The 27,541-nt window shown below is 50.2% G+C and overlaps 1 protein-coding gene across 2 annotated transcripts in view; it reads right to left on the reverse strand.

The window, feature by feature from the left end:
• The window catches only part of Cables1 (Cdk5 and Abl enzyme substrate 1), an 88,895-nt gene that overhangs the window by 23,761 nt on the left and 37,593 nt on the right, over positions 1-27,541 (reverse strand). Inside the window, exons 3-4 of one of the 2 annotated variants that reach the window (XM_003474035.4) lie at positions 23,857-23,949; positions 9,431-9,508 (exon numbers count right to left, since the gene is read on the reverse strand). In XM_003474035.4, coding sequence (XP_003474083.3) covers positions 9,431-9,508; positions 23,857-23,949 — 171 coding nt within the window. The remainder of the gene's footprint in view (positions 1-9,430; positions 9,509-23,856; positions 23,950-27,541) is intronic. The other variant, XM_063231844.1, reaches the window with a different exon arrangement.

Raw genomic sequence — 27,541 nt, forward strand, 5'->3', positions numbered from 1 at the left:
TCCGGGTATAGTCACCTGTAATTATTAAGATGCATGTTAATTTACATACTTTCCACCCTTTGTCTTGGTGGAGACAGGGGTTTATATTAATACTATTTTTCTGGCCAACAGTGGGAGGGTAGAAAGCATTTCTCTGTCTGCTTCTGGCCCGGTTACCTTAGATCAAAATGGTGACAGTGCTTATGGGTACATATTCTGGGTGACATATTCTGGTCTCCAAAAATATGTTGCCTTTCCTCTACCATTAAACTTAAGTAAGTTCCTCACTTTACTATCTTCTTATCCCTTTAGCACACTCAGAGCATAGTGTCTTCCAGTCTTGGGGACGGGAAAGTACAGGCTGTAACCAGAAGAGAGAAGCCATCCTCCTGGGAGTGCCAGGGAGCCAGGTGTGGCCTGCATGGATCTGCAGGTGAACACAGCCCTTCCCTACGCAGACAGGAGGCTGTGGGGAGCACACAGCACCTGATATCCGGCAGAAGATGACTGCACAGCTTGAGCTGAATGGTCCTCCCAGCAATTCTTGCCCGAGATGCCAACACAGACTTCCGAGGTGATGTCATAATAGTCTCCTCCTCTTTCTCACTTGTTTCCAACTTTCCTGAAGCCTTTCTCTCTCCATCACCTCCCTGCATTTCCAGGCCTTGGCTGTGACCTGGCCTCCTTTGCTGTTTCAGGACAGCTGTATTTTGTTCGGGGAATGTGTGTGTCTACAGCCTCAAACAAGCCCCTACTTTCCGGCCATGAGCACTCGGGTTAAATTGTTGGCACCAGTCCCACAAAGTGTCCTGAGAATCTGCTTAACAAAGAGGCAAGACCATTACTCTCAGGGCATGTTCTGAATTGTTCACTTAGGAAAGCTGAATGCTGGCTTCCTCCTGGCTTCTTAGTTTTGATACCGTGTATTAAAGTCTGGTTCTGTGGTGGCTCATTAGGTTCTACAATAACTGGGGCCAGTTTTAAAATCATGTTTTCCACATTTCATTCCTTCTCAAAGCCATTTTTCTCACTGATAATGTAATTTGAGCCTGACATTTTCAAGACCGCCCAGGAGAAAACAAGTCAAATGCTAAGGATACGTGAAGCTTACACCTTTTCAAGTCTTGGGCTTTCTCTTGGTTTCCTGGGTTGAGACAACCCTCAACAACAATTTAAAGGTCAGGTCTTCTTTAGTCTACCTCCTCCTCTCAAGCTTTCCCTCCTCTGGCCTCCGAGATCTTTTTTCCTAAGCTGTTCCAGTTTTTTGCCTTTCTTTCCCTATCTATATCTAAGCCCGTAAGCAGCCCCCAGACTTTGCATTCCTGGAGGTGGCAGAGCTGCCAGGAGGAAGGGGTGAGGGCAAAGTGGCCCTGCTCAGAGGTGCTGGGCGAGCTCTTTGCCAAGAGGACAGGTGCCAAGAAAGCTGCCTGCAAGTCATTTTAGGTGTGGAGGGTCGCCAAGCCAAACCTCAGACCCACACTGGAACAGAGAAGGCGATGACTAATGCAGATCAAAGGCAGGAAGACTCGGGCTGGCCTTGGCAGCTGTTAGTTGAGGAAAGAGGCGCTGGTTTTAGACTGGGACCCTTCCAGAAAATGGTACAATTTACAAGCCTCCTCCGAGAGGAGCGTTTACAGCAGAGGAAAGTCTGCTGTTAGTTATGGTGGAAGACAGGCCACATCTGCTCCCTTTCTACATAATGGCACCCACCAGCATGTGAGGTCAGGTGGGAAAAACAATCTTTGCCTTCACTTTCACGGACAAATACAACACAGGGGGACAGACTTGGAAGTGCTCACAGGAGCTTTGTTTAGGAGGCGAGGCTCGGTCACGTTCATCTTCCCTTCCTGATTGCGTACTTTCCAAATTTGCTTTGCATTTCTGAAGAGGGATCTTCTGTGCTTGTGGGACCACAGTGCTGGCTCTTTTTAGGAACCGGGCTGAAGCAGAGGGAGAAAGAGCAGCAAAACTCCTGAGACAGGACACCGATGCATTGTGGGTATCTGTGGCAGCCTGGCAGGTGCTTAGAGCTGTCCCTTGGAGCTAAGGCCGACTTTACACTCAGTTTTACAGATTAGCACACCCAGAGCCGGCAAGGCTGGTTAACTGCCATGACTGAGGCACTGGGCTTTAGATGCCCCCTGGCAAGGATGGAGGAGGACTGCGGTTTTCCTTGAGAAGTGGGTCTCCTGGTGCCCATCTGTAATTCTCCAAGAGTTCTGGGGTTAGCTGCTTTGAGTTTTGTGTAAACTTGTGATACAGCTTTTAAAAATTAAAAATAAAAACTACATTACTAGGCAGGGTCCAAGTCCTCCAATGGAGCCCTAAAAGCCTCTTCATGGAGCTGACCAGAGCTCCCCATCACTGCACATACCGGACCTGGACCTGGCACCTCGACTATCTTCCATTCAGACAACCTTGAATAAGAGAGCTCAGGGACACCCTGGGGAGAAGTGGCCACCCTGAGGTCCAGAAAGAACTTCTGTGGCCTCGGAAGCACCTTTTGCTCAAGCCCAGCCTTTAGGTGTGTGTTGAGATGCTATTTGCCCCTGGTCATGATGAGTGATACCCAGGTTCACGGCTGTGTAGCCAAGTGCAGTGGGCCATTCTCCAGTCCAAGCGTGCCCATAAGTCCTGGCACCTGCCCCTAGCCTGAGCACAATGGGCTCCGCAAAGGACAGGCAATGAGGACCAGACGCTGGCTGTGGGTAGGTGGCAAGGAGGACAAGGCAGGGGCTTCATCGGACATGGAGAGATGCTCGCCACAGTACTAAGCCTGGGAAACCCGCCCTCTTCCTAGTGTGCTAGATTCACTCAAATATGTCCCCTCCTGTAGACAGAAGCGAAAGGAAAGTCATGCGATCGGCTCATGGCAGGGCTGTTATTTACCCTCGATGGCTGGTGCTTGTTTTGGAGAGGTTCAGATGACCTGATCTGACAAGACAACCACGTGAGTAGCTCTACCAAAACCCAGTGGCTATCAGAAGGGCAAAGGCAGCAGAAGCTAGGTGTGACCTCAGCAGAGCCTGGGCAAACTCTGGGTTTAATCCTCAGGGCACAAGTGTTTGTGAGCAACCTTAAAAGCAAAGGCCAGTGAGGTCGAATGACACCTGTGTGGACCCTGAGGGGGCTGCTTAGCTAAAAGACCTAGCTGGGGCGGCCCAAGGCCTTCTTCCATCCCTTTAAGCTTAGCAGCTTTCATCGTGGATGTGACTACATCACTTGGAGGGAGGCTGGGCCCCGGGGTCCATGTCTGATTCCTTGCTTACTCCTCCCAGGTCTGGCGGTCCCCAGTCTGCCCCTTTCCTGATCAGCTCACAGGACTGAGTGCCAGGCTGAGTGAGGGCTCTGGCGGCACTTGCTCCTTTACTGGACACTGCCCAGCTATTCCTTGTTGGGACAATGAAACATACGTATGTTTGCTTTCCCAGAAAATGAGCCCTTTTTGCTGGCCTGGAGAGAGTCCAGAGACATTCAAGAGATGCAAGCAGGGTGTCTGTGGACGACAGAGTCACACCAAGACATGGTTTGCACCCACAAGTTGTGAAGATGATGACCGAGCCCTGACAGCCTCAGCAAAGGTACTGCTGGCAGGAACACCTAGTGGCCCTTAGATGGGGTACTTCGAGGGCTGAGAGGGATCTGCAGGAGTTTCCTGGAGGGATTCAGTCCCTGCAAGGCTGGGAAAGCAGGGTCGGGGCAGATCAGCTCATAAACTCCGCACAGAGGAGAAAAGCCCAAAGGCAAGGAGTCCTTGGCAGGGAAGCATAGGCTTCTAGCTGGGGTTGAGGCTGGGGAGAACAGGGGTGCAGCCCCAGGGCTCCAGCTATGGTAGGAAGCCCAAGACCAAGACAGAGGTAAGTAGGGGTCAAAGCCTGCATTGAGTAAAAGGACAAACAGACTAGAGCAGGACCACAAGGGCACAGGAGCTCCCCAAGTTTCATTTCAGTCCCATTTTCCCATCACAGAACCAACTGGGGGAGAAGCCAGCACCATGTGGATGGTACCCGAGTGGGCAGGGGGTGTTGGCTTTCTGGGCAGCACCTTGGCTGCTGCTGCTTGCTGTTGAGCTTAGCGGGGCCCTTGGTGGGGACCTACAGACTGATTAGAAACTCTTGTGGCCTTTAAGGGAGCATGACTATGTGGAAGGAGTCTTGGGGGCCCTCTCTGCCCCGAGAGCTCCCTTTTGGGGACTGAGTTGGGGATGCCATTCTTCAGTGGCCTCCCAAGGTTCATTGTAGGGCAGGTGAGTTCTCCAGTGGACCACTGTGGTAAGGGACAGTCTGTTTACAACACACAGGAAGGCCAAGAATGACACTTCCCATACCTCCTTGGTTCTGCCAAGTGGCAGTGCTCACGTGGAACCTGGGGTAGGATGTGAGTCGCATGGTTAGGGGAGGGGGATCAGAACTTTTGGCAACCCAGGGTAGGGGCCTCAGACACAGAAGTTGTCACAGAAGCACCAGGGTGTGGCTCTGCACAGGCTCCTGGCTGCACTGGCCCTGCCCGGATATCCCAGGATGTCTTCACTGGTTTCTGTCTTTGCCGAGACTGCTGAAAACCTCAGCCCCAACCTCACCTTCAAAGGATTCTGCTGCCTGCAACCCAGCGCACACCCCATGAGTTCCATACCTATGTCCCTCAGGGCCACTATGGGCAGGTAGGGGAGAACAGAGCTCATAATGCAGGTGATTGGAATTCCTAAAGCAACAAATCGGAATGAAGGAGTTGTCCAGAAGCATCTTACCATCTGAGAGATGATTCCTGGAGTGTTACATGCACAGAAGGCACTTTGTAATGAAGTGACATTTTAGGGGTGGTTTTCAGTACTTTAAGGGTCCCGCCAGACCTCCTTTCGGGGAAGACTTATGACACTGTGAATGGGGCTCCTTCCTGGGACGCCAGGTCCTCTTGCTTAAAAAGCAACATGTTTTTCAGGCACCACCTTGAGCCTTGGGAAAGCCCTTCTTTAGGGCTCCCTAAGTCACTTCCGGTAGTGATAAGGAGGGGCCTCTACATGCGGCAGAGCAGCAGAGTGGCGACTTCAGTGTCGCAGCAGGAACACTCCTCTGCTGCCAGCCACCCGTCGGCACCATCTGGACACCAGCCGCCCCCACATGCCTTCCTGGACCCCGAGTTCCAGGGCTCCGAGTTCTTATGACCCACATGGAAAACTGCACGCATCATTTTTCTCTCCAGGTGCCACCAGAGTTGCCTGGGGTCTGCCCTGGAGCATCCAGTGCCGCAAGTAAACCTGAAGTCTTCCAAAAGCCAACACCCAGCAATTTGGCTGCTAGGGTCCCTCGGAGGTGGCCCTCAGGTCCGTATGTAATTACAAAAACCGGCTAGGCCTGACCTTTGAGCTCTGCTGTCACCCAGATGCGCACACACACTAGCCAGCATTCCCATTTGTCACTGGCCCTGAGCCAGCAAGCCCAGCCCCAAAGGGGCGCTTGCGCACGGAGGGAAACATACTTAGCATTCAAGCATGCAGAGCGGAGCACTATGAGATGGCCTCTGCGGGCCGAGCTCCCCTTCTACCTCAGCCTCCTCCTGCAAAATGGGACCATGAGCACCTACCTTATGAGGTCCTCAGGGGTGCAAGGAGTGGCCAGCACCCTGCCACTGTCATTTAGGAGTCAAGTCTATTACCTCTGTTTAGCACATTCACACGGATGTTTGATGATGCCTATGGCAAGTCCAAGGGAAACACACTCCTCTCTCAAATAGCCTTCCTTATAAATCAAGGCTGAGAAGCAGGGTTTGAACTTGGAGTTGTCAAGTGACCAAAGCTGCCCATTTCTCGCAGAGACTCTAGAGGTCACTTGAAAAATAATCCTGACATCAGCTTGGTATCAATGCGGGCAGTTCACAAACTCACCCAAAGTGTCTCATGTGGGTCTGGAGTTTGTTTGTTGACTTACCACTTCTCCACTGGCTGTGCTGACCACAATGAAGAACTCTGAGCTGCAGATGGACACTGAAGGCCCAGTGAGGGCTGGGGACACCCCAAGACTTAGTCTCCCAAGAGAGCTGGCTCCTTCCTGTCTCTAGTTTCCCCCACCCCACCAAGGGCCGGACCCTGCACTGTGGGTCAGAAACAGGATGCCAGCCACTGAATTCAATGGGACATGGCCCAGCAAAGGCAGCACTGGGACTAGAAATGCCATCTTGCACCCCAATCTGGTGGAAGAGCTGCCTGCTCTGGGGAATGTCTCCTGGCCCCTCTGTCGCGGCTCCCTGCACTCCTGAGCTCCAACCACAGGCTGCTCGCTGCTCGGGACTTCCCTCACTGTGCTATGCTGTGTGATGTTCGTTAACCTACAGCTTCTTTCTGCCTAGGATCCCTGAGGACAGACATACATTCATGTACACTGCTGCATCCCTACTGCCTCAGGCAAGGCCTGGTGGTGCCTGCAGGGAGGCGGGGGGATGGAGGCGTTTCATATGGTGAAGCGCTTCTGGATGAAGATCTGGCGGCAGTTAAAGTGTTCTCTACAGCAATTTCTTGAGATCCCCAGCTGTTTTAATTAGAAACTCATTCCTATCCTCAGTGTCTCCTCCACCTAGGTCTAACCAGTTCCACCCCTGTGACCTAAATGCATCAATGAAGGAGGGGACAGATGGTAAAAACTGCCCTGTGACCCAGTCTGTTTTGGTCAACAGATCTCAGCAGTCATAATCAGTGTTCACTGTGGGTTCAAACCAAGAACAAAGCTTTGGGGTCGCGATGGGAGCTGAGACAGAGGAAGCAAAGAACTGGAAGCTGAAATCAGGAAGCTGCCATGCAGCAGGAGGAGATGGAAAACTACCCAGGCCAGTCGGGGAGCCCCAGTCCATGCCTCCCAGACAAAGGCGTAGGAGGGGCTTCCTAATTTCCTGATTTTATGACCTTCTCACGAGGCGGCTGGAACTGTACTTCTTTAGCAGGGTGCCTGTCTGGAATAATTGGCACCTGTGGCCTGCTCCACATGCAAAATATAACAGGACAGGGGTGCTAGAAGCCACAGGGCTCTGAGTTCCAGTACTGCTGGCCCCTTGTGCCTTGGCTGCAAGCAGAAAGGACAAACTTGTGACCTCTGACAGTCTGGCCCAGAACTCTGATGAGTGTCCAAGTCACAGAGTGTGCCAAGGGCCACAGGAATTTTCCACAGTGGATACTTATTGTTAACATGTATGCAAACTAAAGTAGGTTGAAATTTACCTGTATTTGTTACTGTATCAACTAGTATTTTTACTGGTATGTTTTTAATTATTTGAGCATGTTATTTTCCCTTAATTAGTAAAAAAAGAGATCTTAATCATGGCAAATGGGCTATTAATTATAAACAGGATATCTATTATTATAGAAGAGAAGCTTCTTAATCTGGCTACAAAAAGACATTTTAAATTGTGCTCACATCTTATGTGCCTAGACAGAATGCGTTTTGTGTTACAGAATTCATCTCTTCGTGCCTTTTTCCTCATCTAGAAAGCTGCAAGAGTTGTGGGTTTGATTTGTTCCTCTCCAGGTATGAGAGATCATATCCATGATTCTGCCATTGTTGTTCCAGAGCTAACCAGGCAAATCCCTCCAAAAGCCCCAGGAGGAGGGCCTTTTCCGACAGGTGGGGCTTCCAGCAGCCTCAGGAGACCCACAAATGGACATGTATCTTTTCTTAGCACCAGCTGGCTACCAGTTCACATTTCTGTGAGACGTTCAAAATGTGCAGAACCAGCTAACTGTGACACTGCGTACCTGTAATCCCAGCACTCTGGTAGGCTGAAGCAGGAGGACAGTGAGCTCATGCCAGGCTGGGAAACTTAGCAAGTCCCTGTCTTACAGTTAAATAATAAAGGGCTGGGGATGTGGCTTGCCCTGAGATTCAACCCTCAGTATTGGAAGAAAAGAAAGGAAAAGAAAGGGAAGGGGAAAGGGAAAAAGAAAAGGAAAAAAAACCAAACAAACAAACAAACAAAAAAAAAACGTGGACAGCCCCAGGGATCCCAAATATGCATAACAGAGATGGTCGGGGTGAGCTCTTCCCCAACTCAATTCAAATATATTTTAATTGGTTTTGCAGGAAATTCCTTCATCTTCAAAATTAATGACCTGATGTGCAGCTGGCCTGCTCCATTCTACAGAGGAACAAACAGAAATTCCCAGAAGGTGAGGGATTTGTCCAACTGGAAAACCCTGAGTCTCCAAAGTTCTCTCCCTGATTCCTCCCTCTCCATCTGGCCATTACCCTTTCTCTGCATGGCAGATGCAGTGCTGGGAACCTGTGCCCATGTGCTCTGTGAGCCCTAGCTTCCCCAGGCCAACCCAAAGGCCACTCCCAGACGGTTCTTTAGCCCCTGAACTCTTGACTTGCTAATTCTTTTCCTGGAATACTTCCTTTTCAGGGCTGTTATATGCATGCAGATAAAAAGAACTAGCATCAAGCAGGTGCTTGATACACAGTATGGTTATCAGTGTTCAACTAACCAGGGACTGCTATGGACAGGCTTCCATGAATAAAGATGCTGCCTTCTGACCCCAGAGCTCATGGTTCAGAGTCCACAACTCTAGCAAGTCCATGAGGCCAGCAGCACAGCCTGGAAACAGCTCATGGAGGTGGCACAAGATGAACAAATGGTGAGTCAGCACTCAGGGCCGCGTTCTCAGGGCAGTGGTCTGCAGTGTTTGCCAAAATGACCAGAGGGCATTTCCAGCTTTTCATGAATGGAGGCCTGAGCCAAGACCGTGATGCCCCCACATCCTGCACAGGAAGCTGCCTTGCTGAGTCCTGGCGCCACCCTGGTGTCCAGAACAGGGTGCAGTGACATGGGGCAGGGTAGTCAGGGTCTAGATGCAGGACAGGAAATGAATGCAGGCTGCAGGGATAACGACACAGAAAGGGGACTTTGCAGGACTTTGCCCTTGATTACTTTTCTTAAAGCTAAAAGAGGTCTGGTTGATTGAGAGAGGGGAGCATTTCTCTGGACTGTGGCTAAATGTATGCATGATTCTGGTGACATTTGGCTTTGATGTTTGCCCAGTCTTTGGTGACAGCTCCAGCTTTCTGATCAGTTTCCAGACCTAAGCCCAAGAAGCAAGGAGGCAGGATCGTCACCAGGCTTGGTCTGGTTTGGGTCCTGACCTACCTTTCTCCCAGTCATCGTGACCCTAGGAATTGGTGGGGGCTGGACTGTTCCTGCTTTACAGTATTGGAAAGAGTAACAGAACACACAAGTGGCAAGAGCAGGCAGTGTGGTGGGGACACACAGGGACACATGCATGCACATGCACACATACACAGACCAGCAACAAGGCTTTTCTGGCTGAAAAGAAGGCAGAATTTTCTTTCAAATTCACAAACACTGAATTTGCAGCATCAAAGCCGAGCAAGTGGAAAAGGAAACCACATTGGCACAGTGGCATCTGAACTTTTCACCCAGAGATCCACAAAGCATGCATGCATATACATACCCTGCTTGGGTACTGTCTCGATACGGCAGCACGGAAAATATGCTACAGAAGGATCTTCTGCCACTGATAAGGACTATTCTAAAAAGTAAAAAACAGACAGACAAACAGACAACAAACAAACTAAATGCAAAGACTCAAAAAAAGAATTTCTACAGCAATTAAGCATTCATGGCATTCATAGCAGTTATTTGTGTACTCCCGCCACCTCCTCCGACAGATGGTATTCTGCTCTTCTTGCAAAACACAGCCTCAGCGCAGCAGAAGTATGCCGCTTCTCCTCACCCAAATACGAACACGTGCAGCCTCAGCAGGGCGCGCGTCCTTCCTCCCGGGAGCAGTGCTGGCTGCAGGCTGCACGTGCAAGACAGAGCAGACAGTGCCGAGCCCAGGGCAGCCAGTGCCGGTGAACAGTCAGGCCACACTGAAACCACTGCTTTCTATTCCACAGTAAACCGTGCGATGTAATAGCACAGACCGTGAGCAGGAAAGATGCCCAGAGACCATAATGATCATTAGGGTTTTTTAAATATATGCTGGCAACATGTTAGTTTCTGAGAATAGATGGAAGGGAACAATTACATAATCAGTCCTAGCTTCCATTCCTGCCGTAAGAAACTGCTGGAAACAGATCTACACAATGTTCTTATGCAATCAGAATCTACTTTAAAAAAATACACACACACACACACACTCCAATGTACTTATCCTGGTTTCTAAGAAAACAAAAATGGGGAAATGAGTGGAAGAGATTTTTAAAACTTTTGTTAAGCACAAGGTCAATATGCATGTATCATACATGGGGCTTATTTACTTTTGTAGTTATTTCCTTCAGTAATCATCATAATAACTCCAAGGGAAATACTACTACCAAGTACATCAGGATTTGGGGATCTCAACCTTTCTTTGAAACTGATATAAAATTGCCTCTGGTCCTGAGATAAAGTCCAGTTCCCTAGCATGGCAGACAAAGTCTCTGCTCCTGGGGCTGCCTCTCCAGGGTTCACAGCACGGTGTCCTCCCAGACCTTTTCAGTCACCCCGCTAATGCTCTCCACTTCCCCACCTTTTCAAAACCCTATTGCTTTAGACCTGTGCTGGCCTGCTGCCTGCGATGCCCTGCCTTAGAACGCTTGGTATAAACTCCTACTGATTCTTCAAAACCTTGTTCAGGAAGTTACCACTCCAGGGAGCATTTCCTGCCCCCTGGCTGAGTTCCCTGCTCTCTTCAGTGCTGTGCAGCCCACTCCTTGTCCCAGGTGTGATCAGTGCTGCTAGTCACATGCCTGCCTCCTTTCCAGAGGTCAAGTCCAAGGGTTGGCACCCAGTGGTCCCTCCATAGCCATCCATTAGATGTCACTGACAGGTGGCCAGACTGCAGAGCAGCATCTGAGGATTCCTGGCTAACAGGCTGGAAGCAGCGCTCCCTGAGCCCAACACCAGCTTTGGTACCTTTGACCTCATGGAGCTCAATGAAACGCATTCTGAGCCTCAGTTTCCTCATCAAAAGCATGGGATAAAATCAGTAGCCATCTTATTGGAATGTTGAGGTCCACACCGGAGATCCCTTGGAACAGCACCTGGCGAAATGTGCCCACTCAGGAAGCAGGAATTGTCCTTCCTGTGGACCAGCTTCTTGGGCAAGTCTTTGGATTCAGAGCTTTCTATGCTAAATACCCAGCTGTGAAGTCACAGAGGTCTTCCTGGCAGCTGAAGGTCCATGTGCACGGACCATCTGCAACACTGGAACACACGCACAGAGATGTGTCGCCAAAGGAAGAGCTTTTTCATCAGATACCTTGGACCACATACCTGGTCACTGTGGCAGGGACAGAGCACCATGTCCCCATGGGCTGAGAAGACCTGAAGGGCTGGAGAGCACTATCTTATGATTGTGCCCGCCATGCCTCAGCCAAGTTCCTTGGGCTCTCAGCAAGGAGCCTGGTGACACAGCTTGGAACACATTGGCGTCCATGCAAATTTATGGAGGCAAGCGTGACAATGAGTGGAGCCTGCACGCTGGCTCCTAAGCTTGTAAGGGACACTCAAGCAGGTATGGCACGCCAGGGGTGTCAACTTGGGCTCTCTATCACCAGGACCGATCTTCTCCAACCTGCTAGAGAGATCTGCTCCTGGGTGCCCATGGACTTCCTGGATGCCAGCAGCCTGCCTGCTGTAAGCTGCTGCAGGGTGGCTTTCCAGCCTGGCCAAGGATGAGGGGTCCCAGCAGCATTGATGACTGAGCTGCTGGAACTATGGAGGCCCCAGCTCGTCCCATTTTGCTCAGTCTGAGTCCATTTCTTTGACTAGATGAAGGACAGAGGTTCTCCACTCCCCTGTACCCCACTCCCCCCATGCAGCCAGGTGTAAAGCCTGAAATCACTCATTCCCCTGTCTTTCAGTGTCAAGGTCCCCTGCGACAGAGGAAAGAGCGCACTGGGAACTCACCAGCCTGGCAGTACTGCACAGTCTTCAGTTCTTGGTGCTACTGTGCCCTTCCTTTCCCCATGTGCAAATATTGTTATTTTTAATGGAAGGGGATCATCAATGCAAGTGTGCCCCAAGTCTTCTCGCTGGTGAGGTGCCTGTTAGGAAAGAGGCTGCACCGTTCTGTGCAACCCATGCTCATTCCAGGGGGTCCTCACCCTTAGGTCGAGGAGAAGCTGCCGACATGCAGCCTGTTCACAAAAACGTGCTACTGCGCTGCATGGCAACTGTGAAAGTGGATGGCTGCCCTCCAGTTCCAGCAGGGCTCGTTCTTCTCTGGTTGGCTAGTCGTAAGCATCTGAAGAGGGGCGAAAGAATCCGTATCAGGGACCTGCACAGCAAGCTCCTGTGACAGGGACTGCCAAAGGAGAGCCGAGAACACACCTTCCAAGTTTTCTGGAACACTCTGCATCTGGGGTGGAGGGTGGGACTGCAGATCTCAGCCAGGGCAGGTGGTGTCAACAAGTGGGGAGCCTGGACTCCCCAGTCTCCTGCACCAGCAACGTGGTGCAGCGTGACTGTGGTTTAACAAGAGGTCTCAGGGGCCAGAAGCTATGTTTAAAACCTTTGCTTAGCATTGGGAAATGATATTCAAGGAGAAACTCGGATTTGGTGGCTTCCATCAAGCATCTCTGTTACTGCGTTTCTGAAAGAATCAAATCAGATGCTGGTGGTCAAGAGAGATGTAAGACGGGTAAACTCCATTTCCACTGAGCTTTGCAAAGGGACCACCTTCCACGTCACTGGCTCCAACCACCAGAACTGCCTTTCTTCTTCTGCATCACACAGAAAAAGTTCACAAAATTTTCCCCATCTGTGACATACAACACTTTGCTTGGAGTCAAGGTCACCAGAAAGCATTACATAAAAGACTTCAGAAGAGGAATTAACTCCAGGGAGATGGGTCTGTAAGAAGGAATGGTCAGATTTCCACAGACATCTGCAGGACGGGGGAAAAAAGCCGGTTCAGGGAAAGCTCCACAGGGCTGCCACCCACGTGGACTATGCCACCTGTGGATATGCAATGTTTTCCACCTCCAGGAAGCTCCAAGCGTGCCCTGCAGCTGAGATTCCACTAACTTTCCTTCAGTGCAGCTCCTTGCTGTGCTCTTAGGGAAGTGTCCAGGCAGTCACCTTGTGACCTCAGATGCCACAGCTCTCTCAGCTGCGCTGTGCTTGGGGTCGTGGAGCATCCAGAGCAGACAGCCAAGAGACACACAAGGTCCCTCACAGCCTGAGGATCATCATGGCCCACTGTCGTCGAATCTGCTTTCACCCCCCTCCCCAACCCAGTGCCTGTGGTGTTTAACCAGGGCATGTCTAGCACCATGCAGGATTCTCCAGTATTTTGTGTTCTGACAAAAGCTGGCTTCTTGTTCCATTTCCAGAACCCTGGGGAGTCTGCTGGCTGTGGGATTTGATCTCCTGCAGGTGGAATATTCCATGATAACCGAAACACTCTCTTAAGGATATTAAAAACAAGCAACTAGCTTTAAGAGGCCTAAGAAAGAAAACCATATTGGCAACAATGGGGGATGAATACAGCGGTACCAGAACTTGGCCTGGTTGTCCGCAGCGCATACCGGAAACAGACACATTTCCCAAGCTCATTCCCTGCATGTCCAGAGAGCCAGGGAAGACACACGCTTGAAAATGCTGGTGTCTGGGACTAAACTATGTTTCTGCCCAAAAGACATTTTGAGGCAAGACCTGCAATGTGGCCTCCTCTGGAAACAGAGTGTCTCTGCAGATCTAAGAGTTAGGATGAGGTGAGGCTAACGGTGACAGAAATGGCATAAGCCAAGGACACCAAGGACTTTGGCAAACACCAGAAGCTGGAGGTGGCCTGGGCTGGTTCTCCCTGAAAGCGTTCATCCTGCATTTAGTTTCCAGGACCAAAAGAAAAGCCCTCCTCAGTGCTTTAACCACCCAGCTTGTGGTACTTTGTAGGGAGGCCCTGGAAAACACACACATTCAGTCACTTTTTGGCATGGTCACTGTGCCCAGAGAGGGTACAGTGAAGATGAACGGAGCCTCGACACAGGGGAACAGCAGGAAACCTGGAAACCTCTTCTATTCCCCACTCTCTTTTCACCCCCTTCCCTGTACCAACCCTCCTGCCCCTTGCAATGCTTTATTAAAATCTTCCAGAAGGGGCACTGGACCCCTTTCTCTCTCTTGTAAAGGGCTGGCAGTTGCATAATGATAGCTGAATGAAGCCAACAACACGACGTGTTCCTGTGCACTCCACGAACACCCTCCTCAGCCACTGCGGACTGCGTTTCCTCCTCAGGAAGGCCCCCCTTGCTGCTGGAGGTGCCGTCTGTGCACAAGGACAAAGCAGAGATCTGGGGGGCTTCTGAGAATATTCTGTTCCCTTCCATCCCAGAGGAGATGGAGACCATTCCAGGCAGGTGCTTGATGGGAGAGTGGGCCCCGTGGAGAAGATGGCACTGCAGGGGCCAGCCTGGGACCAAGGCTTGGTGTTAGGTTGGGTCCTGGAGGTGAAGGTGAGGAGGAGGAGGAATCCAGCAGGTGATAACAGGGGCTGCAGAGCACAGGATGAAGGGCGACATGGACCAAAGAGATGCGTGACGCTGCAGGGACAGCAGGAGCGAGGGTGCTTGGGAGCACGGGGCTGGCATGCAGTAGATGCTCAGGAAGGGGCATCTGATGGTCTGTGCCAAACAGCCCACTGAGTCTGGACAGGGTATCACTACCATGACCACTTCCGCTACCACCGCCTCTCCGCTGCCACCACGAGCACTGCCCACTGAGGAGGAGTGACAAGTTACAGGGCTTTGCTCTCCTGCTCCCTTCCTTGGCTCTGCCCAGCACTCCCTCCCAGGCCCGGCTCTACACAGGTGCCAGGGCACAGACAAGTGCTCCTCCCCAGAAAGCTCAGAGGTGGGTGCGGACAGCTTCACCCACAGTGAGGTTCTCTGGTGGGGACGCAGAAGGATGCTACTGAGAAGAGGGGAGAGAGTGTGCGTGGCCCACTGAGCACCTGAGGGAAAGCACGTTTCACCAACCGCCTCCTCCAGACTCACCAGGTTCCCACTACCCCAGCAGCACGGACCGCTGCCCAGCGCACGCGTTCCCACCACCTCCGGGCCAAGCTGTATGTTCACCAGGTCGGTGATGTGTGCCCCAAACCCAGGTTCACCAGTTTTATCTCCTTACTCATTAGAGACTGCACAAACTAATGAAATGTGAACACGATTGTTATTTCTGTGAAAAATCCCTGAATGCTTTGAAAAATGTTTTAGCAAGGGAAGTTGTTGGGAAAAAAGAAAAGAAAAGAAAAAAAAAGACCGCAGTTGAAATTAAGATAGGCAAGACAATTCTAAAAGATTAACAGGGAAAATGGTAAACATCCAAAAGGACCACGCATCTAGATTTTCAGTCCCCTGGCAGAAGCCCAGCAACAGGTGGGAATGACGGTGGGTGATGGAGCATGGCCTGTCCCCCGAATAGCAACAGAATGAGGACAGCGGAAGGGCTGCCAGGCACAGGAGTGGCCGCGCAGGACAGCAACACAGCTCACAGAGACAGTGGGCCAGCGTGTGCAGTCGCAGGACTGCTGCAAGTGGCCTCACCCATGCACAGCAGTCCGGGCTGTAATTCATGTCTGGCTGTTGGGTGGCTCTGAACCATCAGTGGTAACTGTATGGCTGTCCCATTGTGCGATGTAGGGCAGGTCCATCATGTGGTACAAGCTGCCAAATGAGACAGTCATGCATGTAAACCGCTGGCAGTTCGAGCCAGCAGGAAAGGATTAAGTAACAGAAATGTGCTGTCTCCCCTTTCTGTGGCACGGAATCCAAGGTGAAGGTGTCAGCGGGGGATGTTTCCTCTGAATGTGCAATAGATGGGTCCTTCCAGGGCTCCCTCCCTCCCTTCCTCCCTCTGTCAATTGCTTCCTTGGCTTGTGACAACATCAATCCAAACTTCCTAAGGCAGAATGTTAGTCTTGGGTGGTGCCCTTTTATAAAGGTAGGATACCAGTCATCCTGGATTAGCAGCCACCCTGCTCCGGTATGACCTCAACTTAGCCAATTACACCTATGATGGCTCCGTTTCTAAATAAGGTCCCGTTCTGAAGTACTGGGGATGAGGACTTCACTATAAGCATTAAGAGGGGACATAATCTGGCCCACAACAGGGAGGAAGAAAAACAGGGTCATCTCCTCCCTGTTCTTCGATGACAGCCGTCTGGGCCGTCTACTAGCAGTAACATCTAGAAGCACACCATCTTCTCCAGGCACTGCTTTCCACTGGTGGGACAAGGACTGTCCCCTGGCCCTCTCCACAAGGGGAAGATTAAAACGGATCTCCCAAGGGAAGGTCTTGTCTAACCGGAAGTGGTTTCTAACCCCTAAATCTCTCCTCTGCAACTTGTCTTACTTCCTGTCATTCCAGCTGAAGAGAACAAGGACTTGCGGGTCACACGCTCAGCTATTGCAAAGACCCAATGCGAGGATCTGAGCCCAGTTGTTTAGTATCAGAAATGATTTCTCCCAGCTACCACATAGAAAGCCAGCCTCATGTCCACGCTTGCTAAAGAGGTCCGCACCTGGTGCAAGTGGTGCCACCAGTGCCCAGGTACACTGGGATTGCGAGGACACCTGTATTCTAAGTGTTGAGTGACAAGGCTGCTGCTCCCATACCCTGCCCCCCGCCAGCCACTAACACATGCAGGTGAAGCGAAGAAAAATGCAGTGGAGAGACTGTGACTCTTTGGGGTCCACTGGCCTACTGTCGACTTGTTGCCCCCCAGAACGGAGGTCTGGCTGAAAGCATCAGCAAAGAAAATCAAAGATCTAAGAAGGGAGGAGCAAGCCCCGCAGGGCCAATGCTGTGCCATACTTCCGGAGGGCATGCACCACCTGATCGCGCTGGCTGGGTCCTCTTTGGGGAGAAAAAGCAACGATGCCATTCTTCTTCTAAGGCCTCCATCTATGTTTATTTTTTGAAACATGCCACTTCCTCCAACTCATTTTTCAAAGTAAATTGGGCTGACGAGCTGGAATGAGGAGACTAGAAATAAGGTCTTGGTTTACTTAGGCACAACCCTCCTTTTCCCAGTGTGGGCTTCCAACACGGAGGAGTGGCCAGTGTCACAGCTAGTTCCCGCTCTGCTATCATCTTTCTTTACAAAGCAGACAAAAAGTGCTAAAATCTTCTCTCTCTTTTTAAGTTTTTCTACCAAGTTCACTGTTTAGAGAGAAGACATGTTGGGCTCAGTTCTTTATCCACTCCCAAATCCAGTCCTTTGAAATGGCTGTGACTTCCTCCCAGGGACAAGTAGCTTAGTCGCTTATGGCCAAGCACTGTTCACCGTGAGATGACTCTCAGCACAGCCACAGGGTGGCCCTGGCAGGGCACGCAGCAGCCGTCCTGAGTGCATGCAGCACGCAGAGCCTGGTGGCTGAACTCTCTTGTCCCCCGGCCGCTCTTTCTCAAAGACAGATGTTTATGAGCCTCGAGAACCGCAGGCTCCCAGAGTAAAAGGCCACTAACAGGACCGTGACAGTGTCACACACGCATCCCCAAAGCCAACGGCTGTCCCAGTCTTCATGCTCGGAATCTGCACCTGCAAATCTGATGCCCCCATTGTACCTGTCCAGCAAGGGTCTCTCAGTGGCACCAGCTGGCTTTGCTCCATAAATGTCGGTGCTCTGGGGCTGAGACTCGTCTTCCATTTTCTGTTCTTCCTTCCCCACGCTTGGTAGGACTTGGGCATAAGCAGACTACAGCTAAGGGTGACTGGCAGCTCCACTGGACAAATACCCCATGCCAGGGCAGTCATGGGTCCATCCTGGAAGCTGTGGTGTGGGGCTGCTGGCCGGCCCTCTGCTTCAGGGAAGGGCTTGAGGCTGTGTTGAACAGTGTTCTAAACACCTTGAGTTGTTCTTGAACTTCATATTAAAATGAATTCACTTTAAGAAGATAATATACACCTATCTTTACTTTTATTTAGCAGAGATGCGACTACCCAAGAGGACCTGCAATGCTCCTCCTTGACTTTTGGCTGGTCAGGGTGACTGCAGTTGTCCACGGAAATCCAGATCATGCCACTCTTTTGCCTGATGCCCCTGCTGGTGCCCACCTGGACCCCATACAAGCAGACATCCCCCGCCTTCTCAGAGTTCCTCTCCTCTCCACACACCAACTTCCCTACAGCTGCTCAAAGCTCTACGCTCTAGCCTCAGGGTTTCTACCACTGCTGGCTCATGTGCCCTGCATGCTCTTCCCAGTGGGCAGTGGGTGGCTGGCTCGCTTGCCCCCCACCTGAAGGTCTCCTCTGGGACCCCCCAACATGCCTGCCACGTCTCCTGGCCCCAGCTGCTTCAGTCTTTCCCCACAGCACCTAGATCTCATCTCTTCCATTACGTGCACTGGCCTGCACTGATCTTGCACCAAACTCTTCGCCCAGGTGGAATCGCTGTCCTGTCCACAAACTGGTATTTTCCTGGTGAACATCTGAAAAGTGTCTCTTCTGCAGTAACTGATAGCAGGAATCAAGTAATATAGTCACCCTAAGTTTAATCTTCATGAAGTGGGCCCGGCACTTCTGGTCTTGGTTCCCATCTGTCACACTGTTCTCTCCTTGTCTCCCCACTGGGGTCATCCAGGTGCTCACGATGAGGCTCCTGGGCTTTCCTGCAAATCCCCAGTGAAGGAGGCAGAGGATGGAACGCTGACCAGTGGGATACCACGTGCCGTCCTAACCCGCTCTCCTGTAGGCTGACACGGTGCAAGTTCAGCCACCAAACTTCAGCTGCTGCAGCTTCTCTGGCTTTGTGATTCTCACAGCTCCCTCTGCCACCTGCACATGGGGACACACGCGGTAGTGAGAGCAGCCTCCCGGTCTGCAGAGTGTTTCCAGCAGCCTGCTAATCTACTAACCTAGTTACTCCATCAATATGGAAGTGAAGTTAATTTAACATGACTTTTCCTTAGTGAACTCCTGGTGACTTCTAGCAACCTCCACACTGGTTTCTAAAAAGCACACAAACCATCTGTTCCCAATCTCTGCCAGCAATCAGCCTGCAGCTTGCTGGCCAGGGCGATCATTAGAATTTACCCTCCGTGACCATCACAGATTCATTTTACTCTCTTAAGTCAACAGCAGCCTGACATTAGACTTTCTTTTGTTCCCCATGGCATTTTAAAGATCATTTGTAAAGTCTTCCCATGTCCCAGGTCTAGCCCTGAAGCCAGGGAAAAGGCCTCTACATCCTCTTACTCAACGTTACACAGCACCAGCTGTGGGCCAGGTGCTGTGCCGGTCAGGGTCTGCACACTGGAAGAGACTTAACATGGCCAGCAGCTAACATCTGCTGACTATCCTCTCCCAGAAACTCACGACCACTTCCTTTCCTCTTCCAAATACAGTTATAAAAGCCCCATCGGAATCATGGGTACGTTATATTGCATTTTAGCAAAATAAATATGTTAGACAGGTGAAGTATACAATTCAGTGTCACGTAAGCACATGTACAACGTATACCAGTATTATTAACCATTTCCCAAACTTTTCCATTATCCCAGACAGAACTCCTCTGAGCCAGCAACTCCTCTCCTCTTGGCCCCTGGTAACCTCCAATCCATACATTTCCTGTCTCTACGGGCTTCCCTGTGCTGGATCTAGTTCCTATACGTGGAATGTCACAACACCTGACCTTTCTGCCTAGATTAACTCACTCCCTCAGCGGTGTCTCCAAGTTCCACTCTGTGCCACATACCTGCACCTCCCTGCTTCTCATGGCTCCGCAACTCCTCATATGTTTACACCATGCTTGCCCAGTCACCCTTCGATGGCCACGGACCATCCCTGCCCCCTGGCCATCATGAGTAACACTGCACTGGCACGCACCTGTCTGTCTGCATGCTTCTCTCGTCTCTGGGGCAATGCGTGCTGCAATGAACTTGCTGATTGCGGGTCATTTTATGCTTGGCTTTCTGAGGCTCTACCAAGCTGCTCCCCACAGCTACTGAACCACACTGCATTTCCAGCCGCAATGTGCAAGGGCTTCAGTTGGCTTCTTTTTCTAACAGTATTTATTTCATTCTGGACTGGAGTCTCCCTCACACCAGTCTTACAAGTTTGCCGAAGCTGTTCTTTTTTCTTAGGCCTAATGCTTTCTAAAACTCAGGAGTGCAGCAGAGACTTTTCCCACACTCTGCCATGACATGCTGTGTTAGACAAAATGGATGTTTGCCTCCCACTGGTCTCTTCAAGACAATAAACTTTAAGCCAGGCATGAAGATGCTCACTCGTAACCCTACGGTCTGGGAGGCTGAGGCAGGAGGCTCAGTGGCTTACTAAGAATCTGTGTCAAAAAAAAAAAAGGACGGAGAATGCAGCTCAGGGCAGAGGCTCTGTGTTCAATCCCCAGTTAAATGAGGGGAAAGCGGAGCAGAGGGAGAGATACTGGACTCGATTCTCTCCCTTCTTTCCCACTATGCACTCTGTAAACTGGGATAATGGTTGCTTACTATCTGGGATAATTAGTATGCAGTGGTTGTGATTTTAAAAAACTACCAGACAGAGGCTTAAAACACAGAACTTTTAACTTCTAATTCTGGAGGTTAGAGCAGAGCTGCTATCTGCCAGAGGCTTGGGGAGCACCAGTTCTCCAGCATTCCCAGCTAGCAGAGGCTGCCTGCATGCACTGCCTTGTGGCCCCATCTCCATTTTCAGAGCCAGTCGAGGCTGGAGGAGTCTCACCCTACTTTGCACCTGACCCCAGTAAGCCACTTTTAAGGGCTTTGGTCACATAGGGCTTCTATTCTCCCAGTGGAAGCCTACTAGAAACACAGCCATAACGCCTTCCTCCTATGGTTCTTCCAAAGATCATCTGGGTTTAAGTTCTTTCCATTCCTTGAGATCTAGGCTTGAGGACAGAAGCCTATGTTTAAGACACCTCCACTCATGTATCCAACAAACACCCGAGTTTTGAGTTAGTGAGAGGAAGCCGATGAAGTACATCAGGCCTGGCGTGCAGTGAGCCAGTGGGACTCGTCATTACCTGGCCATCTTTACAATCTGTTTCGGCAGGAAGGTCCTCGCCAGAACTTCCTGAGGTCTGAGACCTCAAAACCCAAGGACATCCTGCTTCTGTTTCCGTCCATTGGCCCACTGTGACTCCCCTAGGCTCCAGAGTGCCATCTCCATGTCGTTGCAGAGTTGGACCCCAGAGCAGCAGCTCCCTGGTTTCATGTGGCTGCTAGGGGTGGGACTGCAGGCAGGGCCAGGTGAGAGCTCATCATGTGCAGGGGTTGTAGCAGCAGAGCCGAGGCCCATCATGACCCGGCCTGTGACCTTTTCGGGAACTGTCCTTGGCCTCCACCTGACCCACTGCCTGTAGCGGACTCCCAGATACCCTCGGCTTAGTTCCTCTGCACAGGGTCCACACCCACAGCTCTCTGAGGTCCATGCAGGCCTCTCCATCTGCTCACACACACAGGTGAATGTGATTTTCACTGACAGCAATCACATAGCTGCATGCTTCCATCTCTGGTGTCCAGGTCCACCTCATGGGCCAGTGCGCATCCTCTAAGGTCATGGAGGAGGCAATTTTTTAGGGTGGGCATGGAGTCACCTGAGGCCTAAAGGTCTCTTCCTCTGCAGATACTTTGATATTACTGATTGTGAGGTCAACCTAGGAATTTTAATCTTGCTTTTTAAATGCTTTTAAAATGCTACACGTACTGTCTCTCATTGGATTAGGTTTTCAATTTTAGGCAATCCCTACCTCACCCATCTCAGAATCATACTTGGAACTGTCATCTGGGTCAGACAGTGGCACACGAAGCCCACCGCTCATCTCATGAGCTGCTCTCTGGTCCTCAGGCAGATGAGGGACCTTCTTTGTGTAGTGGACTCTTTCACACGGGCAGCAGATCTGGAAATGAGGGAGCCTCAGCCACGGTTTGCTCTGCAGACTGGCAGGCTGAACTGTGTTAGCTGGAGGTCCTAGGTGGGGGGGCGACTCGGAGACCCCTGCTGTCACTCAGGTCCCCACCACAGAGACCAGAGCTCCCCTAGATGGCCCAGCCATCTCAGTCAGCAGCCCCCACAGTGTGGCCCGGCGCCCACGGGGCAAACCTTCTGCTTAGCTTTCCAAAAGGCTGGGTCACATCCTCCCATTCATCAGATGCTGACCACAACTTCCTCCTGTCGCCTCGGAACCCTATTTTCTTCCTGGCTTCCTCTTGGGCAGGCTTTCATGTGAGGACATCTAGCCTCTAGTGAACCCTAGGAAGATAAGCCCCTTGCAACTCCCACCTGGGAAGCTGGTTCTCACCTGGGCAGAGCTGCCCACCTGTAGCCTGTGGTCCTCCCATCTCTCCTTCCTGCCTGCAGATGTGCAGATCAACAGAGTCCTGACTCCCCTCCAGATTCCCAGCAAAACTGCTGACCACTGCACCTCTCCTGAGTGTCCATGCTGTCCTGGGTCTATGGTGTGCAAGGAGGCAGCTCAGGAAAGTCCCTTAGTCCAGAGTTTTCATGAACTGCATCCTGCCCTTACCTGACCATGCCAGGAGATTACCTGACTCTTGTACCCCAGATGGTCTGCCATAGGAGGCAGCAGTACCACTGACTCGGTGCATTTCTATGGCTTTGTCATGGTATTTAGGAATTCAAGCCTTTCAAGTTTATGTTAGGGTAAACAAGATCATGAGGAAAAAAACCACAAATGTAAATAAATGATAATTATACTAGAAATGGCATGAAAGCCTCTAAAGAGAAAGGGGTGCTAAATGAATAAAGCATAATAATTCTAAGTGACAAGTAAGAAAGAGAGTTAGAGTACTCCAATTAACAAGGAACAGCTGGATGAATGTTAACTAAATGCTCCACATTAAAATACGAACATATACTCTATAAAAATTATTTGAGGATCTCAGTTTTGCTATTCTGCAACCTCTGCAATTGTTATAAAAGTATACTTCTTATTCCTATTGAAAAAAGGGATACACTTTAAAGAACATGAACCTTTAAAAATCATAAACACTAGAGTCATTATACAGGGTGTCAAGTGTATTTTCTGCCACTAAATATCAGGGGAATTCTGGGCCTTAGTGAGTCTAAATGCCTCTAGTGATTTTTATTTTGTAAAGAGTAGTGAGTGTTTGGGGACCATCACTCACTCCACTGGAACCTAGGAAATCTAATGAGCAGGTCTTGGCATCTCTCACTGCCCACCCGGGCTCCCAGAATGTCCAGGGCCCCAGAGGTGCAGGATCTGAGCTCCCCGCCCACCACCACAAGGTTCAGCACGCTGGCAACAGTGATTCCAGGCCATCTGTGCTCTGGCATTTTAATATCAAGGTGTTACAAATTTCAAACACAACCATTTTTACTTATTAGCATGTTTCAAAAGGATACCTCCCACCTAATACCAGGGATCTGAACCAGCACCCAGGAAGAGTCTGCTGGCAGGCAAAGTCCTTGTTCTGTGCCCCTAAAGAGTCAGTAAAACCAAAGCCGAACCAACGCTCCATCACAGCTCCATGGGGTGTTTATTAACCAGGACCCGCAGTGGTGGCAAGGAATGAAAATAAACCAGATAAAACAGAAAGATAACTATTTTTCGGCTCAAAGTTTTCTATAAAGGTACTATTTGTATGCTATCCAAAATCCAGTTCTTTGCTGGTCTCAGTCTCTCAGTTAAGCCTTTAGAGAACACTGTTCTCTAGATTCTTCTTGGGGATTCTGAAGGAAATGGGAGGTGTCACAGAGGTCCTCTAGGTTAGGGATGGCGAACCTTGTAGTGTTTTCAATGACACAAACAGCCCACTATGGCACGTGTGCCATAGGTTCGCCACCTACACTCTAGGTCATAAAGTGTGGGCTTTTATCTTTGCTCAGCTCTGGCTGTGAAATGTCCCCTCGGTCCTGCCTTGTCCCCTAGGCCTTGCATGCAGTACCTGCCATTCCTGGTGTCGTGCTGCCGCATGTTCTTGATAAAATGAATCTTCTTAAAATTCTTTGGTCTGGGCGAACCTGAGAGAGTTCGACATCTGAAAAATAAAGTCATTTTGAAAAACAGTCAGTTGGCTGTGGGACAGCTGAGCCGTCTCTGCACAAAGACAGGAAGGAGAGATGACAAACGCTTTAAGGCGACCCGAAGCAGGCAGGAGGCCCAGGGATAATAAAGACAATGCGGCTGGAAGCAAGGAAGTTTTAAAAAAACCCAGTGATGGACAACTTCCTCGATAACACCGATAACAATTTATACGATGCCCTGGGAAGCCAGCTAAGGAAAATGATGGTCCAAGATACAATAATGTAACCTATCCAGGTTCCAGAGACATTACTCTTCATTGTCATAGTCAAAAGAATCCTCTTGAATCAACACAGGCAAAGGGAACAGAGAGCTATAAATTCAAAGGATGTGGGGCTGATAACATGGAAAATTCAGTTTAAAAACAACCTTGGATCATTTTCTTTTCAGAGCAGGATTTTTGCCCTGAATTAGCTGCACAAGCTGCCTCAGCTTCCAACAGGACCAACCTGGGAAGTCACCGCTTAAATCTGAATGAGAATGGGAGTTCAGTTAGTTGCTATTTATTTGTAGGGTGTGTGTATGTGTGTGTGTATGTTTATTTAGACAGGGTCTTGCTACATAGTCCAAGCTGGCCTTGAATTCACTATGTGGTTCAACCTAGACTTGAACTCGTGATCTTTCTGCCTCAGCCTCCCAAGTGCTGGGTTACAGGTGTGTGCCACCACACCTGGCTGTTTAAAGATAAATTTTAAATAACTATGTACCATACCCAAGTGCTTTGGATTCAAAACACTCTTTTTTTATTCTTGGAATGTATATCATTTGCTTGCATTGAGAAGTCTACAAAGGCCATGGACCATACAGATCTTTTTACATTTTTTTTTTCAAATTTTGAGTCAGAGTTTTTCTAATTCATTAAGTTACCACGACTGGACTCAAACTTGTAAGCTCTCCTGCCTTAGCCTCCCAAAGTGTTGGGATTAAGTTACTTAGTAAATTTTAAGTCACAAAACTACAACAGCATCACTGCTACCAACAAGAGTCTGAGTCTGGTCCTTTCTTGTCAAATGGCGCTGTGATTTTATATTTTGAGTTTCTGATGGAAAAAAACCCCAAAAACAAAATCTTTTCTAACGTGGGCCCCAAGAATGGGTTCTCCTGCTTCAGAAAGTGCTCAGCTTCCCAAAGTGTTCACTTGGATCTGGGCAGGGACATCACCAAAACTCGGCCAATTCGAATTCAGGGACTTCAGGCAAAGGGGTGACAATATTAGCCAGGAGGTGAAGTTGTAGGCAGGCCATGTGCAAAGTGGGCAGGGAAAGGACAAGGTTCAGGCCATGCAGCAGCCCCAGTCTTGCTCTTGTGGCCGAAGCAGGGGCATCCAGGATGGTGCAGCCCGGCTCACCCTTCTAGCAGGAACCCTCCCCCTGTGCGTACCAGATACTCTACTTCCTTACGAAACAGCACCTTACCGTGTTAACTACTTGGATAAAGGCCACTGAGCTGAATGCTCATAGCTCCAAGCTAGCAGGCAGCCCTCAGCTTTCACTGTGAAAAGGTTTTTCATGGGCCATCGGCCAAGAGCAGGAAACCACCACCCAGACTGTGTCACCCTGGCCTCCCCGTGAGCTCCCCAGCGCCCTGGCCAAGACCACTCAAAGGTCCCTACTGTGATGATTGTTAGCATCTGCCACAGGTGCTTTTGGTGCCAGCTGGGGCAGGTGGTGGCAGCAGCAGTGACTACCTATGCCCATACCCCTAGCCAGCCTGGGAAACCAGGGCTGGCACTGGCAGTGGCCGTATTTGCAGTGAACACCTAATAAAGTTATTATTTTGGATACTAGGTAACTACCAGGCAGGTAGAAAATGCCTCAAATCCCTCTCCTTATTAAGTGCTCAATTCCTGGAGTTCCAGGTGGTTCCAGGAAACACTAATGGTGCCATGGAAAAGGAAGAAGACTTCCAACAGGATAACTTCATAAATGCCCTGTATTTCACTATCAGCTCCCAGCTCAAACTATATACCCTACTGATCTGGCCGCTCAACCAGCAAGCTGTTTGTTGTCTTGCTTTTTTAAAGCATTCAACTAAGCCACCAGGGAACCTAAGAAATGCTTGAAGAGAGCTGTGGCGTTGGCAACAATTGCCAAGGAAACTGGAATACTGAGTGCTCAGGTTGCAGCAGGTTAGGCAAAGCACAAATACATTTCAAAGCCGCCTGGTTAATGTGGAAGTGTCTTTTTAAAAAACAACACGTCTTAAGTGATGCAAAAATTAAATTAGGGTAGAATTAAATTAAAAACTAATTTAATGAAAGATTAGCTCTTTCTTGTTAGCACTGATTACAGGATGCTTGTAATTATGCAAAAGTTTTAATAGACACCCTGGAGCCATTTGCTCTAAGTGCTAAGCTTAAAAGCCAGTTGGGCTAATAACCTTCCACCCCCACAGTTCCCAAACTCATGCAGTGTCAGTTTGGGTCCTCTCCACAAAGAACCCAGAGACCCTCAGCCTGCACAGCCGTCTCATTTTACAGACAGGATCCCTGGGGTGCCAGAGACACTGGGCGAGTTACTGAGGTCACACAGCCAGGTAGAAGAACCAGGGCAAGCACCTGGGCCCCTAGATTCCCAAACCAAAGCCCCTTCTTTCATATCCCATTTATTTTATTTCCTAGGAACAAGTAAATGTCTAAATAAATATAAAAACTTTTTTTTTTAATTAAAAAAATCCCTCGGGGGTGGTGGTGGTGGGGGAGAAGACTTCTAAAACTGCCTTGGTTTCTGGTTATTTAAAAAATGTTACATTTGCACAAAAGTCATTTGAAATTCGGAGCAGTGTCACTCCATAAGGAGAGCTGGATGAAGTGGCGGTGAGGCGCACGGCCCATTTCACTCACTGTTCATCTGGATAGGTTTGGGCTATCAAGGTGGGGGTGACAGGGACGCTGCCAGGAACACAGCATCCAGATCCTCCTGGGCCTGCTCTAAATCTCCTGGAGACACCATGAGTCCTGGCTTCCTGGGCACAAATGCCTCGTCCTGGAATCCCGAGGCGGCAGGAACATGTTTGCACTGTGCCCCATCGCTAAAGGTCCTTCTGCTCACGCTGCCACCAGCCTGAAAGACTGGGGCCTCTAGAAGCATCTGGGCCTTTTCTGTTGTTTGCTGGCTTCCCTGTTCAGAGCCTTGATCAGAGCAACCTCACTCCAGCCACTCACTGCCACCCCAGAACACTGCTCCCCCATGTTCACCATCTGAACCTAAGCTGGTGACTAGGTTCACCTAAGGGCCTGTCAATGCAGCCGGCCACACGGCTCTGTCTCCTACCAGGTCACGGTGGCCCCCAGGAGGACGTATGTGCCTGGGCCAAGCACCAGCCCCAAACATCCACACTCCTGCTCTGCCCATGGCACTCTCCAATACTGTGCACCTGTCCCACGGCGTCAAAAGCTGAGAGCATACTGATCCCGCTGTCTCTTGGGGATGACATAGTCATCCCCAGATTCATGGTCACATGACACTTTTAATCAGACCCTGGGCTCACTCTGCCCTCCACTTCTCCTGAGAGAAGGAGCCTTGGTCAGGGCAGCACCTCCCGGGCTG

The sequence above is a fragment of the Cavia porcellus genome, unplaced genomic scaffold (genome assembly GCF_034190915.1).
Source record: "Cavia porcellus strain 051 isolate PalLab524CR breed Dunkin Hartley unplaced genomic scaffold, mCavPor4.1 scaffold_20, whole genome shotgun sequence".
NCBI lineage: Eukaryota > Metazoa > Chordata > Mammalia > Rodentia > Caviidae > Cavia > Cavia porcellus.